Source organism: Lipophrys pholis (genome assembly GCF_963383615.2).
Source record: "Lipophrys pholis genome assembly, chromosome: 19".
Taxonomy (NCBI): domain Eukaryota; kingdom Metazoa; phylum Chordata; class Actinopteri; order Blenniiformes; family Blenniidae; genus Lipophrys; species Lipophrys pholis.
The window spans coordinates 21,436,614-21,454,735 of NC_137647.1; the positions used below are offsets into that span (position 1 = coordinate 21,436,614).

The 18,122-nt window shown below is 44.1% G+C and overlaps 1 protein-coding gene across 1 annotated transcript in view; it reads right to left on the bottom strand.

Moving 5' to 3' along the window:
- Positions 1-3,735: 3,735 nt before the first annotated feature.
- Positions 3,736-18,122, bottom strand: part of abcc1 (ATP binding cassette subfamily C member 1 (ABCC1 blood group)) — a 37,189-nt gene continuing 22,802 nt past the window's right edge. Inside the window, exons 17-31 of the mRNA XM_080488321.1 lie at positions 17,517-17,693; positions 17,216-17,383; positions 16,133-16,307; positions 15,960-16,026; positions 14,853-14,970; positions 12,938-13,145; positions 11,571-11,881; positions 11,282-11,481; positions 10,328-10,454; positions 9,433-9,534; positions 8,370-8,516; positions 8,132-8,290; positions 7,105-7,271; positions 6,663-6,857; positions 3,736-5,864 (exon numbers count right to left, since the gene is read on the bottom strand). Coding sequence (XP_080344447.1) covers positions 5,756-5,864; positions 6,663-6,857; positions 7,105-7,271; positions 8,132-8,290; positions 8,370-8,516; positions 9,433-9,534; positions 10,328-10,454; positions 11,282-11,481; positions 11,571-11,881; positions 12,938-13,145; positions 14,853-14,970; positions 15,960-16,026; positions 16,133-16,307; positions 17,216-17,383; positions 17,517-17,693 — 2,430 coding nt within the window. The 3' untranslated portion in view covers positions 3,736-5,755. The remainder of the gene's footprint in view (positions 5,865-6,662; positions 6,858-7,104; positions 7,272-8,131; positions 8,291-8,369; positions 8,517-9,432; positions 9,535-10,327; positions 10,455-11,281; positions 11,482-11,570; positions 11,882-12,937; positions 13,146-14,852; positions 14,971-15,959; positions 16,027-16,132; positions 16,308-17,215; positions 17,384-17,516; positions 17,694-18,122) is intronic.

Sequence of the window (18,122 nt, forward strand, 5' to 3'; positions counted from 1 at the left end):
AACATAACCATGAGAAAAAAAAACAAAAACAATCAACTCCTGTCCCAGTTGTACTTTATGTGATTTTCTTGGATTCTAATTCTAGTTTAACTGATTAAAAAAAGACAATAATTCAAGGAAAACAACAATCCTTCATACCTCAATAAAATAAAAAAAGATACTGAGTGTTTTTAGAAATATAATATATATATATATACACACACACATAATACAACTAACATCAACCAACATCTTTTTACGAATTGTTAACACACTAAAATAACATGCAAAGCACAATTATTTAAAAAGACACACACACACGCACGCACGCACGCACGCACGCACGCACACACCTGCCATTGTAAATTTGTTTGTGGAAAATAATGAAATCTGATTAAAAGAACCTGAAAGCCACGTCATCGTCATCCAAGGCATCATGTTCAACAACGTTCAACAAGCCAGTCTGTCCACACCGGCTCAAATTCTCAAGCGAACCCAAGTGAGAATTAAAGTACTTTATAATGTGACTTTAGACAGAAACTCTATTGACTGCAGTACACTACATGTAACATGGTTCCCCAGTGTGGAAGACATATTGACTGATCTTCAGCACGGCAGTGGAACGTATGCACTTGTTTGGTGGAAAAAAAAAAAAAAAAAGAATGCATGACCAACATGTTTGTATCTGCAAATAATACTGTAATACTGTATATGTGAACAATCTGAAGTATTTTCTACAATTTGAACTATTTTCGGGCAAAATATACTAAAGATGAGAGTGCTTTACATTAAGTGTGTGGTTGTTTAGACAAAACCAGGTAATATGAGGAGTGTGTGCCACTTGGTGCAGTAGTTTGATGGTTCTGTATGTAGTTCTGGTTGCAGCGCTTCATTTTGCAGGATATAAGAGGTATTTTGAACTTTGGGTGTGTGTGGTTTTGTGAATTGTGTTAAGTGTTTTGATAAAAGAAACAACAGCCTCGTTTGCAAAGTTGTGTTTTAGCAAAAGGCAAACAAACAACCCTGTAATTTATTCAGTCACGTCGTTAAATAACACATTTTTATTTAGTCGGAGTTCATCGCCTTAAAAATGTCTGCTTCCTGGCTGTTTCACTAAAGTCATGGACCATGTCCTCATGTCACAGCTGCTTGCCGTCTCACGGTTGACGCTGATAAGTCCCAGACATTTTGATGTGTCTGTCATCACACATCAAATCACTCTGGACTTCAGCTGGAGGCAGTCGTGGATGAATAGTTCTGCTCTCCGCTCAGAAATCCCGTCCGTCTTTCATTCCTCCACTTCCAGAGCTTCACCACTTCCTCCAACTCAGGGGACTCAAACTCAACACTGTGACCGTTTGCATGAAACAATTTGTCTGATTGTTTTCCATCGACTTGCACGTGTGCAGATGCAACTATACCTATAGCTCTATATATCTTCTTCTTTTGGGGTTTAACAGCCGTTTGCATTCATAAAGTTGCATTACCGCCATCTGCTGGTATCGACATTGTTTCCCACCGCTCTCGTCGTCCCTGATGACGGTTTCCCTTCTTCTTCACTTGGTTTCCACGGCGTTTGGCGTCCTCCCGTGAACGTTGGGACAAAGGTTATGTATTTGGCTGCGTGTATTTATTTGTTTATTGGTTCGTACGGACCAATTTGAACAACTTTTCGCAAATCCTATTCACCTGAATTGCAGGAAATTTTCAGGGATGATTTGACTCGATCCAAAAATGGGCTCAATAAATATTGGGAGGAATTGGGTCAAAGGTCAAAGGTAAAAAAAAATAAAAGGGGGTCAAACGTATTTCCATCATAACGTAGTTGGTTTGACATCAGTCGGATTAAAACTAACGCCAAAATGTTCCGTTTTCAATTTCCTATCCTCTGACATGCCACATGACGCGGTGACATCATCACCCTGGTTCGGGGTCAAAGGTCAGAGGGTCACACAGAAACTGTAAAATCTTTGTCACATGGTGATTACATGAAGCAATTCAAGCGACCATGACAAATGATGGAAGGTGTGGTGGATCAAATAAGCTTGTAATCTATTGGTTTCCATGGTGACAAGTGTGGCGTTGGCGAAGGTTTGCGCTCTACCGAGAGCCTGTTTCTAGTTAGATAATGTTTCCTGCTTCTGTCCACAGCTTCGTCTTCTTCCAGGCGGACAAACGCGTTTCTGGAGTTTCTGCTACAATATGTACAAATCTGATGAATGCAGAAACGTTTTCACAGCCGTTTGTACTCATACCAAGTTTTTATTTCAAAAGAAATTACACAAAATGTCACACATGTAAAGCATCTTTGTAATTATAAATATGTAACTGAAATAGGCTTTTATTTCTTTCTTTTAAAGTTTCCAGATGCTTCACACGTGCCGAGACACAGCCAGAGCTTTTCGTTGCGAGTTTGTTTGTTTTTTGTACAGAAAGCAGAAATCTTACAGCAGAGACACCATGTGGACAACGAGTCCTGGCGGGAAACAGTCCCAGAGTTACCAGAGTATTACTTTAGTTACAGGACGTCCTCACGATCACTTGACAACGGGACTGATAATCAACCTGACCAGTGGAAACGTCCCCGTGACTGGAGAACCTTTTCCACGGCGCTGAAGCGGAGAGGAGGAACGGTCCACCAGAACCAGCAAAACACACTGGAACCGACTGTGAGATCGGAAACATTGGAATTACTGCGACTGGCACTGAAGTTACCGCAGGTTTCTACCAGAAGTTCAAATCAGACACCTGCAGAGCTCCTGAGGCTTCAAATACAAAATAATAAATAAATAAATCCCTCTAAACAGCTGCTGATGGTGGTTATTGATCAGGACTTGGGTTTTTATTTTTTTTGGCACTCGATGCTACATGTTGTGCGTCTGGAGCGGCCGGGGGGTGGTGGGAGGGGCTTAGCGGGGCGGGGGCGGGGCAGCAGGAGGCCACTTCCTGCGGCGCTCGGACACGAAGCCCAGGATGGTACATTCAGTCTGTGGAGGCGTTTCCGTGGAAACAGGTTGGATTTCGGAACCCGAGAGCCCAACAGGACAAACACGCAGAGGAAGATTATAAAAACCACGTTGTTTGTTTTTGTTTCTGATTAATTCAACGTCAAACGATCACATCTTCCTTCAGATTTGAACCAACATCATTTTACTTTTTTTTTCTTTTGATGCAACAAAATGAAAAGGAAACGAAATGAAATTGCTGCACGTTTCACTGGATTTCTTTATTTATCGGGTGAAAACCGCGTCAGGTTTGTGAAAAAATGTAGTTTGTTCTTTAATTTCAGGCCTTTTGAGATGGAATGTGGTTCCCAGAACGAGCAGCCTGTGAACTCAGAATCTTTTCCTTTTCATTGGTGCACAATGTGATTTGGAAATGAAAATTCCAAAATAAAATGAAAAAAAAAAAGCAATTGATTGTTGTACAATGTGGATGTCAAAGGGTTTAAAATGTCACTTTTCTATTGGACACGACATTTTAGAAACCTTTTTTTTTTTCATTATTATTATATAAATGCCTCTTTTAACTCCTCCAGCTGTTATTTATCCGACTGAAAAGATAAATCATAATTTTTACATAAATGTACTTTTGAAACGTTAACATTTTTAAATTCAGGCCATTAATATTTAAATAAATGAGATTTAAGGTACAACGCTGAGCAAAATCAACCTTCATTTCACAATTAATGTGGCTGCAGTTTGTTACTTGTACTGAATTACTGAGCACTAAAGTCCATCAATTTCTTTTCTTTTTGCGAAAAAACAAAACAAAAACTAAACATCGGCGTATGATAACATGCTAAACTTTGGATTTTCTATTTTAAGGTGTTGACGTGGAGTCTTCTCCACGAAGTAAAACCATCTGCTGAAGGAGGTTCTACGGAAAAGAACACGGAGGGATCCGGAAAGCTTTTTTCAAAATAATAAGAAATAAAAATCACAGAAAACACACAATAAAACCAACATGTGGGTCAGAGAGAAGATCAAATCGAAGGTTTCAGATCACGTCAGAGGACATTTGAAGAAAAACCACTAAAGATTCCAGATGGTTTGACGACGTGAATCAAAAAAGAAAACCTAAGGCCACTTGGTCAGGGGGAGCCGCGTTTCTCGTGAAGTTTTAGTGCAGAGTACTGATAAGAACTGCGCTGCGTCTCCACGATACTTGGATTTCCGGCTTTAAGATTCGTGACGTCGCTGCTCGCTCTGGTGGTTTCACTATTTGACTGATTCAGCCCGAGTCAAATGGGATTTCACTCTGACCTGAATCCGACGCTTCTTTTAAACCGAGGCGGCTTCCCTCTGACCCGGGTGTCCGGAACATTTTGGTCAAAACGCCCGTCGGAGACGTGAAGACGGATTTACATTCAGTCCTGGAACAACTGCTGCCTTGCTTTCGGCTCTGGAAGCGTCCAAACACACAAAAAGGTCAACTTAAAGCGAGAAATCAAGAGACGGCGGGGAAGTCTGTGTGTGTGTGTGTGTGTGTGTGTGTGTGTGTGTGTGTGTGTGTGTGTGTGTGTGTATACAGAGGACCTGTAAATGTCTCCTGGGGTTTTTTTTGCCCCCAGTTCAGACTTACAGACTCTCTTTTCATTCCAAGTTGTAGAAATTGTTGAAGTATATTTACTAAAATTGTACTTCTGTGGAATCTATGAAATGCAAAAGCAATTGACACCAATTCAGCTTCGCGAGACGTTTTAGTTTCTACTTTAGTCCGTCATTTGTAGGTTTTTTTTTTTGTGGTTTGGACAAGTTTTAAAATCCACTTTCCTATTCAACACTTTGAACTTTGTGGTTATTTTGTCCAAACATTGAGGTAAAACTGCATCATGGGAGGAGAAAGTGAGTTTTTTTTTTTATCTCCGTATTTTCCTTCCGAGGTGTTTCTGTTTCTGAATTACATTTACAGGTCGTTGTCAGCACACACACGTCAAATGAAACATGCACAAATACTGTCACACGCACGCACACGCCTCCATCCTGCACTCGATCCGCAGGTGTTTTGGCCGTCCTCGTGACTTCATCGTGAAAGCCATTAAAAGTGAGCGCCGGCTGCAGACTGGAGCAATATTTGGAAAATAAAAATCTCCCGCAGCAGCATTTAGCAACGCGAGCGTCGTGAGCGCCGGCTCGCCTCCAGGAAAAACCTCCACCACACAGAAACCACTACTCCACCAACAGCCCTTTTCTGATTCTTTTGAAAGAAATACAACTCGTCTCTGCTGAGCTCAGCATTCGTCACGTTGAAGTGGAATCCAGCTTCCTTTTAGCTGCAGGCCAGAAACCTGCTGCACGAATCACGTAAAAGAGGAGATCACATCGTCTGGTGCAGTTCTGAGTAAAAATAAAAGCTGCAAACACATGAATTTCCATCAACTTTCAATTAAATAGGTTTTTCTTTGAGAGGAACTACTTTTGGAGACACGTTTGCACTAAAACAAAAGGAAACTTGTTCAAACGTTGTTTTTTTGTTTTCCCCTCTGGAGGTTTTGGTTTTCACATTCCTACTTCAGTTGCTAGAAAACTTCCCGCCTGCAGCACAGAAACAGACGCAGACTAAAGAACGAGCACTAAAACAAACCTGCCGAGACTCTCTGCTGCCCCCCGCAGCGCAGGAGGGTCATTACTGAGGCGGCGCGTGGTTGAGCTTCCTGTGACCAGCAGGGCAGAGCAACATGCTGAGGGGAGCCGCCGCCGCTCTCTTACTCCAGGCCTGGGTGAGACCTCGCCCCTCACCCCTCACCCCTCACTCCCCGCCCCCCCTCCCTCCTTCAGACCAGCCCTGCATCTTTGGCCATATGGTAAAACACTCCTCTGAGGGCCAGGAGGCTGGACGGAGAGTCGAACTCTGACATCTGCCCCTTCTCCAGCACCAGGACCCTGAAACAGATGTAGAAAGGCAGGTGATTATGACCACCTGGCTAATGTGAATAACTCTGTAAACATAAATCCATCAGTGCTCTGAGGGGCTGCGACCAGGATGTTAGGATCTGGTCCTGTACATCAGTGGGAAAAATGACAACAAAACTATCGACCCAGATTTTTCAGTTAATTTAACTGCTGTTGCTAATTTATTTATCTGGGATTGTGACACTTTAGTTAAATCATACGCTGCAAATTATTTGGCCTGATGACATGATAGATTATTGAGCTTGTTTTAAAAGTTATGTACTTCTTTTTAGATTTAGTATTAAATCTGGATTTAATTTTTATTGAGCCTTTATTTATTCAAGAAACTTGAAGATATTTTCACTCCTTTCAAGACATTTCCTTCTCATATTTCATGTTTATATCTTATATTTGGGTTCCTCTTTTTTTGCAGTGTAGAGGAGATAAAGCATCACGAGAGCTGAGCAGAGGAAGTAACACCAGCATGAAGACGCACTGTGAGGGAGAAGATGTAAGAACCTGAGCAGGAACCTTCGATAAAAGGCTTTTCACAATAATGTTTGAACATGGTAAACATAACTAATCCACTTCTGAACGACTGGTTCATTAATGTCCAGGCGGCGTGCTGCGGGTGTGCGGTGGTGTTGAGGCAGTGTGTGTGTGTATGTGTGTGTACCTGGTGTAGTCCATGATGGTGTTGAGACACTGTGTGTGTGTGTGTGTGTGTGTGTGTGTGTGTGTGTGTGTGTGTGTGTGTGTGTGTGTGTGTGTGTGTGTGTGTGTGTGTACCTGGTGTAGTCCATGATGGTGTTGAGGCGGTGAGCGATGGTCAGCACGGTGCAGTCCTCGAACTGGGATCGGATTGTGGACTGGATCAGGTTGTCAGTTTCCATGTCGACGGCCGCCGTGGCTTCGTCCAGGACCAGGATCTTGGTCTTCCTCAGCAGAGCTCGGGCCAGACAGAGCAGCTGCCGCTGGCCCACGCTGAAGAGACACACACACACACACACACACACACACACACACACACACACACACACACACACACACACACACACACACACACACACACACACACACACACACACACACACACACACACACACACACACACACACACACACACACACACACACACACACACACACACAGTTACTTCCACCTTAGGCTCCATTGCACATGTAGAAAAAGTGATTCCTCCGTTGGTTTGGCACATGAGAGCATACAGTACCTGAGGTTTTCTCCTCCTTCGCTGCACTCGTGGCCGAGTTTATCCGGCAGGCCCGACACAAAGCTCTTGAGGTGCGACAGCTCCAGCGCCCGCCACACGTCCTCGTCGGAGTAGGAGTCGAAGGGGTCGAGGTTCATCCTCAGAGAGCCTGAGAACAGCACCGGGTCCTGGACGCACAGAAAATACTCACGTTGGGGCTCAGAGGTGATAAGAAGCAGTCTTTGTTTAGAGACTTTAAACTGTTTTAAACATGTTTCAAATGCAAAAAAACGACTTTAAATGACCAAGAAATAAAACAGCCAGTGGCTTATTGATGTCTATCCTGTAAATTCTAGGGAAATAACCTGGGATATGAACAATTCACGACCCAAAACCAAAAACCAACAATAAAAGAGAGAAAGAACATCACAACACTGACATTGCTTTTCTCTCCTCGTCAGTCTGAACTGTAAGTCTGGGTTTTACAGTTTTACTGAAAATTAACGGCGAGCTGCATTTGAGTTCATCACGGAGAGTTTAACTATAGATTTTGATTATTTGGTTTAATACATTATATGTTTTCATCTAAAAATGTACATTCATATACACTTTACAACGCAACTTCAGTTTTATTTCATCACTAGTTGGCTGCTGATCCAAACATCTCACATTTTGTTTAATTTTCATTTATTGATTTTGTTTTAGTATCAAACACAACCAACTCCTTTCCTTTTCTCATGACTAATTCTTTGAGCCTGAGAAACATCAATTTGTGTCATCAGCAAATGTAACAAATTCTTACTTAGAATATATTGTAAACATATGATTTAAATAAAGTTTGAATAATTCTGGTACCAAAACTGAACCCTGTGGAACACCGCGGGTCACTTTTCCAGTCAAAAGCTTTATTTAACTCAGAGAAAACAGACGGTGGTTTCTTATCTGCAGCTGCTGATATATTTTCTACAAAATCCATTAAAAGCCAAAGATGTTGAAAAGGTACTGATGATCATCTGGTCAATTGTTATTGTCCAGTTTTTTCTCCGACCTGGGGGATGATGGTGACTCTGGATCGCAGCTCGTGGAGGCCGAGCTCAGCGATGTTCACGCCGTCTATGAAGATTTGTCCCTCGGCCGCCTCGATGATCCTGAACAGACCCAAAGTCAGGGACGACTTCCCGGCTCCCGTTCGCCCAACGATGCCCACCTGAGCGGCGAGAAGGGAGGCGAGCGTTACACACACACACACACACTCACAGAGTTACAGCGCGTGATGTGAAGCCCACCTTCTCCCCGCCGCTGATGCTGATGCTGATGTTGCGGATGGCCAGGTCCAGGTCGTCACGGTAACGCAGGCCAAACTTCTTGAACTCGATGTGGCCGACGGTGGGCCAGCCGGGGCTGAGGGCGGAGGGCTCGTGTTTCCACTCTGCCTGGTGACCACGGGACACACACTCATCGTTAACATCTTAAAATACACACACACACACACACACACACACACACACACACACACACACACACACACACACACACACACACACACACACACACACACACACACACACACACACACACACACACACACACACACACACACACACACACACACACACACACACACACACACACACACCATGCTGAATCGGCAGCTTTCAAGCTGTGTGGGAAATAGACTGACCTGTAATTGTAATACTGTAATAATGTACACATTGTAGTGTAATGCTGTCGCTGATGCTCAAGGTCACATGACAAGTTATTGACAGTTGTTGTTGTTGTGGTGTAACGCCACTGCTCTTGGTTTTTGTTTCAATAAATTGTTTGAAATGAGGGAATGACCACCGCATGCTTGCATGACTGAACAAATGTTGAGTCAAATAACATTTTGAATTTACAGTTAAAGTTTCATCAGGTTATGGAAATCTTGTTTTTGTCTCGTAAAGGATGATGTGCAAGTCTGTTTCAAGGATGTGCTGTGCCACTTTTTGTAACCTTCAATGTCTGCAGTCCCAGGAAGCGCCGGGGTCGTTCATCTATTCAGCCTTTCAGAAGGCGCTCTCTGGACACCCGGTAAAGGTTGTACTCTGACATTAGCTCTTCTTGCAAGAATAAAGAAATGAAATTCTCTTTTTATTGGCTCTCAGTCTGATTCGTCTGTATCACAATATATACTCAACATTTTATTCTATTTCAATTTGTTTCAGTTTCTGAGTTGTTTTAAGCTGTTTTGGTACATTTTGCCATTGTGGTGTTTTTCCTTTTAACCCTTATCTAACAGTTTTAGTTGTTTTTAGCCATTTGACATAAAAGAGACTGTGTGTGTGTGTGTGTGTACGTGCGTGTGTGTACCTCTTTCTCAGTGTCACTGTACTCCTTCACTCTCTCCACAGCCACGATGTTGGTCTCCACATCAGAAGACATCCTGACCAGCCAGGTCAGTGAGGCCGTCAGCTGCACAGAGGGGGGTGTGGGGTGAGGATGACTCATTCATAACGTCGGCTTCAATGTGAGAAGATGTGAGAACTTTATTCATGCAACTGTCTCGACATGAGGGCTGGGCGACATGGCCTTTTATCCATATCTCGATATTCTTCGGCCGTATCACGATACATATCTCAATATTTAGCCTGAAATCAACACTTTTGATGCATCAATCACACCAGTGTGACGACTCTATGTCTACATTAAAAAATTCTTGTTCACAACACATTAATAAACGCGAATATTTAATAAGGGGGGAATCACAACAAAGTGAATTTTGCCAAAGCAGAATTTATTAAACAGCACAATCATGAAATTGCAATTTTTTTAATTTTCTTTTTTTCTCTCTCACTTGAATAAACAAAGTAGAGGTTTCTCTACCAGGCAGATTATATCTTGGGTCAAGTGTGTTGATGAGTTTTCTAAATCCGGACTTTTCAACGATTCACTAACTGGGACTATGTCTTCTGTTACGTGGCGGGTTACCGCGGAGGGAGGAGCTGAACAGTGGGTGGTTGGCTGGGTACCCGGATGTGGAACCCACACCACGACGTCCTCCACCTCTGCTAAGCTCGGGTGTATGACGTAGTTCTAGTGAGAGTACGGGATGTCTGTAGGTGCGCTCGTTTAGTCTGTGAGAGCACGCCGGCTGCAGCCGCCAATTTAATACCCGCTTCATAGTGCAGTTTAAATGACAACGTAACGTCCACAAACCGGTGTAAACGATGCGTCAGCTCTGCAGAAGGCGGCAGTGAGTGCGTACCTGCAGGGCGTAGGAGATGGCCAGTCCCATGATGCCCGGGCTCAGACTCTCTCTGGCTATGACTGCAAACAGAGCGGCAAACGACACGATGCAGTTTCCTACGAACTCCAGACGAATCGCCAGCCACCTGCACACATTCATCCACACCACAAGAAGAAGAGAAGTTGTTAGAAGATTCTTAAAAACATCAGTTGCTGGCGTCGCGTCATCTTAGGCTCCGTTCACACCCGCAGGTCTTGATGCTCAACTCAGATTTATTTGCTTGGATCGCATCGTTTCAAACGCGACCTGCCGTGTGATCAGACCGGATGTTTTAGGGCCCCAGAGCGCAGAAAACAACGTGAAGTCATGCTTCGCCGGTCTGCACCCGGGTTGCCAGATGTGACTCACTGTTTCCAGCCCAAACAACGTAAATCCCAGACACCTAAAAAAAATCTGGGCCTGTGTAGGAATCATGTTAAAACCGTAAAACTATTACACGTGAAATAAAGAACACGCCATGAACACACAAATGCACGAAATAAACAAAGTCAAAAGGTGAGAGAGTTTGGCTCCCCAATTGGGGGATACCGCCGGCTTTTAACATTTTGGCAGAGTTAAATATCTCCGGCGCTGGTCCATGACGTCAGTCACACGTCAATGACGAAGCAGTCGCATGTAAAAGAATATTAGAATTGGTACCACATAGGACCGAGGCCTGGGTCTGCTGTGAAACAATCGGAGTTGGCGCCTTCACTCGGCCACAAAACACATCGGACATGAGTCACTCGTGAGTGGAAAATCTGAAGTGGGTCACTTTACCCTGCAGTGTGAACGAGGCCTGAGTTTGTCTCTATTGCGCGTACGATGAATTCAGTTTTGAAGCGTTTCTTATATGACTTTTGGAAAAAGGCATTCACTGCCCTGACCTGCTGGTTCTCCTGCTTTTCTGAACCATTTAAGCACCAAACTAACCTGTTAGCCACGATGCTGGGGTAGTAGGCCTTCTGGTTGTGGTCCACCCTCTGGTCGCTCTCGTGGATGAAGCGCTCTTGCTCGCCGAAGGCCCGGATGACGGAGGTTCCCAGCAGCGTTTCACTGAAGTGAGTGTAGATGGGGGAGCGGCTCACCGACTCCAGACGCTTCAGCTGGCGTGACGATGCAACGTAAAACCTCTGTGCGGCGAAGAGACAAGCAGAGAAAAACTTAAAGGTCTGCGGACACATGCCAGGAGAGGAGCGCTTGCTTTACGTGTTCAGCTCACCTGCACGAAGAAGTAGAGCAAACCGAAAACGGGAATGATGATGGCGACTAAGGGCGTGGCGATCAGGATGATGACGCACGCTCCCAGCACATTGAACATGGAGCCCAGGAACATCTTGAGGATGATGGGGATCATGGAGTCGATGGTGTCCATCTCTTTGGCGAAGCGGTTCACCAGGTTGCCGCTGGGCGTGCGCTCAAAGAAAGACATGGGCGAGCGCAGCACGTCGTACAGCATGGACTGATGGAGGCAGCGGGACGCCAGGATGCCCCCGACGGACATGGACAGGGAGTAACCGAAGACCGCCACACCTGCAGGACAGGACTGAGGGTTAACTCGGCAGGTGGTCAAATGTGGCAACAGGATGACCTCGCGGTGAACAAGAAAACAAAAAACTGCTCCACAATATAACAGGTTTGTAAACGAGGGTAAGACGCCTTTTAACTGTAATAAAGCAGCCCGCCACTAGAGGGGGCTACAGAGCTGCCAGAAAGCAGATTTAAACCAGAATGTTTTAACCTGCACCTCTTATTTTAGTTGTTTAGTAAAAGTAATGTGTTACTGTAAGCTTAATTACTTTTTCAAGTAACGTGTAAAGTAAGGGATTACGTTTTCCGAAAACAGTAATTAGATTATCATTCCTTTTCTACAAGCAGGCTGTGCTACTGCATTGCTAAACCGTGATTCTGTCTCGTAACAGTGACGTATCAGCCGCGAAACGTCAGTGTAAACAACAGACAGTGTAAACAACAGACAGTGTGGTGATCAACAGGAGACAACATGGAGCGCAGGACCGAGCAGTGAATGCTGGAAAATACCAACATTACTTTGAGTTCGACTCAGTAAAAGGAGGCAGAAGTCTTAGCGCCCGCTGTGCACTCTGCGGGAGCAGTGAGAAAGCAGCACAGGAAAGTGAAACTCCGTGAGAAGAAGATTGACATCCACAAAACAGGTTTTTAAAAAAAACTGTTTCATTTGATTCAGTTTTATATGATAGAATCCGCAGAACGAATAGAATGAGGCTGAAACGTCTATTGCTTCATAGCGTCTTCGGTTGTGCCTCTCGTTTTTTTAAAGTAACTACAGTAAAGTAACTAATTACTTTGGGAAATAAATAATCAGTAAAGGAAATGATTACTTTCTCAGGGAAGTAATTAGTTACTAATTACTATTCCCAAGTAACTTGACCAACACTGTTAGCTGGTCACATGACTTATATTAAGAAGTGACTAACATATTTATATCATTAGTCCATATTATCATGGGCCACTAGATGTCACTGTACGACCACAGAAAGCTGCTACAGCAGAACGCTTTGTGTTCAGAGGTGCTAAATCAATGCAGCAGCAGCAGAAGCGCCGTCTCACCCTGCGACACTCCAAGTGCCCCGTACACCCCGAGCCTCATCTGTTTGTTGGACTGCGTGCCGTTCACCACCGGGTCGTCCGTCCACTTGCTCAGCCAGTAGTTGGAGAAGAGGGAGAGGAGGTGGTGGGTGAAGAAGAGCACCAGGCTGATGAAGGACAGAAGCACTCCGATGGCTTTCAGGTAGGAGCAGAACACGGAGAGTTTGACCTGCGGGGGAGGGGGGGGGTACAGTTTCAACATGAAACTCTGCGTCAAACAGCATCAAAACTCTGCAGGAAGAGAGAAACTTTCACTGGTGTTTTTAAACTGTTAAGATTCAGACAATCGTTGATTAAATATGAGGAGCAGCATGGTGGATTAGTAGTTAGCACTATTGCCTCACAGTAAAAAAGACCCTAGTTTGATTCCAGGGCCTTTCTTTGTGGAGTTTTCATGTCCCGTCTGCGTGGCTTCATGAGCGATACACTGGCTTCTTCCCACAACCCACAGATATGCTTGTTAGGTTAATTCAGTGGTTCTCAGAGTGTGAGGCAGGCTTCCCCTGGGGGGCGCTAGACTACTTTGGAGAGGGGGGGTTCGGGTGGTGCCATTTCTCAGTTTTTGAGAAGAAATCCTGATAAAATTATAAAGAAAGCTTCAGTAGAAACCCATAATTTGAACAACAGCTGCAGACTCTCCTGAAGATTGAAGATCGTTTGTGAATCATAATCATCATCATCATCATCATCATCAGTGCTCATACTTTGAGAACCAGCAGGTTAATCAGTGACTTTAAATCTGCTGTAAATGTGAATGTGTGCGAGCGTCTGTTCATGTTCCAGAACCTCTAACCTGGACACAGTAAGTATAGAGGACAGATGGATGAATACACTTGATTTTTTATTTCTTATTTTTATTAAATAGGATCCTATTTGATATCTTGTACATATAATTGCTATTTGATACAACAGAAGCCTTTCTGTGGATTGAAACTATTTTCAGACCTTTTTCAATCAAGCGTCTGGATTAGATTGAAAGAAATGCAGCGAAACAAGTGTTATTTGTGGTTTTAGTCCATGTTAAATTAAATGGTTCTACTCACTCAATCATACAGTCACACTGAGATTTTGCAGCTCCCTTCAGCCGTGTTCATCGTGGCTGTGTGTGAGCGATGCAACCAGACAACGAGTCATAATTAAATCACAGTTAAACTTAATAAACCCAATGAGGCGTTTCCCTTCACGTACGAATACGAAGACTCGTGTGTTTGGGTCTGCTGAAGCGGCTTTTATCTGCGGTTTGTACACATTCAACCTCAAACACATCGTCCTTGTTGGGACAGGAAGGAAACCCACACATGCTCAGGGAGAACATGCAAACTCTGCATAGAAGCGCTTTAAAGGGGAACACGTTGGGTTTCTCTTGACCACAAGTCGTCCTTCTCCCACATCGTTCAATCAGTCTTAGTGGATATGACATGATGAGACCTCTGTAGAATTTGTGCAGCCTTAATGTAAAGCCTGTGTGTGTATAAACAAGCTTAAAAACTATTGAAAGGAACCTGAACAGGAACATTCAGTTGTCATGCAAACATGTGAGAAACAGTAAGAACAGACATTAAAACTTAAAGCCTCTGATGTTTTGACTGAAAGATTTGTTGGAGATGAAATGTGGCTTCTTTTTCACCCCCAGAAAAATAGTTCTCTCACTTTTTGGTGATTTCCATTCATAACATAAAGCCTTCAGAAGTCACATGAGGCTGAAGGTTGTTTGTTCAACTTTCACATGGGTTGTCTCAAAGATTCAGAACAAATAGATCTGTATACAAAGAGGATATATACGACTAACTAAACTAATGTTCTGTCAACACAACCCTTCCACACAAGGATAAATGCCAGCTCGATCTCGGTTTGGCCGCGTGAAGCAGTGACGTACCTGCCCCGTGCTGGCCTTGTCGGCCTCGGTCAGTTTGCCCACGTCGGGGTTCTTGGGTTTCTTACTCTGCTCCTTGTCCTCTGTGGACAGGCTGGACGCACTCCGGACAGTCGGACTGCTGCTCACACACAAAGAACGCCAAGTCAAACTACGAACATGCGCTTCAATTCCATTTCACTTGTAGAGCTGCGAATACAACAGAGTAGCTTCAGGGATTCTTTTACAGAGAAAAACCAACAATTCCACATGAGCAGGATTATACGACAGTGGAAAGGAAAAACTCCCTTTTAACAGGAAGAAACCTGCCGGACCAAACTCAGAGGTGGAGACCTTCTGCTGTTCCAGGGGGTTAGTGGATAGAAGGAGAGAAAAGGAGAGGACAGAGGGCAGGAAGTAGGGCTTTGAACCCCAATGCAGAAAGAAAGATGCAGAAATGAAAACTACTAAGGTTGTGTGTACATTATGTCAAAATAAAGAGTTAATTGAGCCCGAATGAAGATACCACATGTTCAGTTTCATCATTTACGTTGCCGTCATCACAGACGCTCGTCTGTAGAGGCCATTCAGCAATATAACTGAGTAAAAACTGACCAGGCTTTTATGAAAGTGTTTTCAAAAATATCTGCAGACATTTTTCACTTCTTGATGTTTAAGCAGTCTCACAGTTAAAACAAGGACTGTAGGGTGAGTATGAACAACGATCTGTTCAACCTGTAAAAACTCCAGACATCCTGTTGGAGACGTTGGTGAACTGAAACTAGGGCCGGACTGTAAGAAGTTAAACCTACAGGAGAACTCTGAGGAGGAACTGTATGAACTGGAGGTTGTCTGGCTGCACCACAAACCTGCAGATAATAAAGTTCATGTTGGCTGTAGGTGTGTGTCTTTGTATTCGTCCTGGGAACCCGTCTCTGCTTGTTCCTCAGTTTTTGCTGGAATACACTCGTTCGCAGCCTGAATGAATGGATGAATAGGTTGCGCGTGTGTGTGTGTGTGTGTGTGTGTGTGTGTGTGTGTGTGTGTGTGTGTGTGTGTGTGTGTGTGTGTGTGTGTGTGTGTGTGTGTGTGTGTGTGTGTGTGTGTGTGTGTGTGTGTACGTTGACTTACCCAACAAGCGAGGTCACGCTGCCATTCTCTTTTTCTTTGGTGACGGTCTTTGGTGTGGACTCTGCAGCTATGGAGGAGACAATAACACGTTTTCATGACTGAGCCGTCCTAAACATTACCTGCGAACAGGTTAACGTCCAGGTAGAGACTCTGGACAAAACACCGCCCCCCACCATTGTTGTCACTCTGGTCCACGTTGGCGTACGTTCGCAGGAACTCAGAAAACGCTCCCTCTGTGGCCATGAGCTGCTGGTAGGAGCCCGCCTCCGTGATCTCTCCGTCCACCATCACCAGGATCAGGTCGACCTGCGGCAGGTAGCCGAGGCCGTGGGTCACCAGCACGCGGGTCTGCAGACACACAGACAGACTGTTGAGCTATTTAAAAATTAACAGTTTATTATTGCTGACAAAAGAAGAGCTAATAACACTTTGTGGTAGCAATATTTCCTATTTATCAGTGGGCTGGGCCTCCACAGGGGGGCACCAGAGAGCTTCAGGAGGGTCACAGCACATCAATTTATTTCATTTATTTATTTTTTTAAATCGATTTTTTCCATGTTAATCTTTGGAAATAAAAACAAATAACAACCATATTGGTCCTAAAGTACGATGATGATTTGAAGAGGAGAGTGACTTTAACCACATTTAACCAGATACAGTAATAAGTTCAGTTCTCACTCAATTACATGTTCTGGTTGCGAGTAAGAGACTTTATTGTGGGACTCAATCCTTAAAATAACTCATAAAACATGTCATTGTTTACAAGGTTCATGATTGGAGAAAAAAAGGTGAATATTAGGCCTCCGAGTATAATATAACATTTCCAGATCTATGTTTAGAATAAAAAGACCCGTTGTTTACAACCTTGATATGGTATTTCCAATTGAAAGCATCAAATGAGCAGGTGAAGAATTTAACAGCTCAACAATGTGAAAAACCAGAGATGGTGTGATGTGTGAGGTTTCTGAGTGGAGGGGCTGATTCTCAAACAGCCACCTGAAAAGATACACAACAAAACTGTGCAAACACCTTCTGAAATGTGAGTTTTTTTTAACAAAGTGTGAGGATACTTCCTGTGTTTAATGTGTCAAAATCTGAAAAAGACTGTACGATTCTGACTTCTATTTAAACATGGACTGTACGCTCACTAGTGAACTGTAGTGGGACATTTTCATTTCAAGTGATAAATGTGTCCGGACAACCGAACAGCTATGTTCCGAAGGAGTGTGTGTGTGTGAGAGCATGTGTCTGCTCACCTTGTCCTTGAGCAGCCCCTGTGGCCCGACGACCTTATCAAAGATGTGTTTCCCTACGTGAGCGTCCACCGCCGACAGCGGGTCGTCCAGCAGGTACACCGACCGGTCGCAGTACACGGCTCTGGCGAGGCTCACCCTCTGCTTCTGACCTCCAGACAGATTCACTCCCTGTGCAGGACACCGGCAGCAAACGGGCATAACAATCATCTCCGTGGTCTCAGTCTCCACATGCAGAGCGAAGCAGAGGGCGACGCGACCCACCCACCCACCCACACACCCACACACACACACACACACACACCTTCTCTCCGATCTCGGTCTCGTCTCCAGCAGGAAGGATCTCCAGGTCGGGCTGCAGGGCGCAGGACTCCACCACCCGCTGGTACCAGGCCTCCCTCCTCTCCTGGCCGAACACGATGTTGCCCTTCAGGGTGGAGTTCTGGATCCACGCCTGCTGGGGAACGTAGGCCACGGAACCCTGAGGAGCACAAACACAGCGAAGACATGTTTGGGTTACACATTTAACACGTTTAGGAAAAAACCCAGATCATTTCCATCAACTGTCACCTTCCAATACTGCGTTCAAAATGCAGCTATTGTAGCATCTGTCAAACTCTTCTTTTGGTTAAATTAATGCTTAGAAATCCTGTAACTGATTAAACTGATCGATAAAATTTGAGTGGAGTAATGCAAGGGGCTGTTTTCAACATGTAAAGTATTTTATTGGATAAACGTACTTGATAAATATGTACAGATATGCAGAGACAGCACAAGCTGGAAGGATTCTATTCCGTTTTTATTCTCTTTCTATTAGTATTTTACATGATTCACATGTTCCTCCACACAACATATTGCCTTTGTCATCCATTCATCTGTAAATTACAGTTGAATCTTTCCAATACCTCAA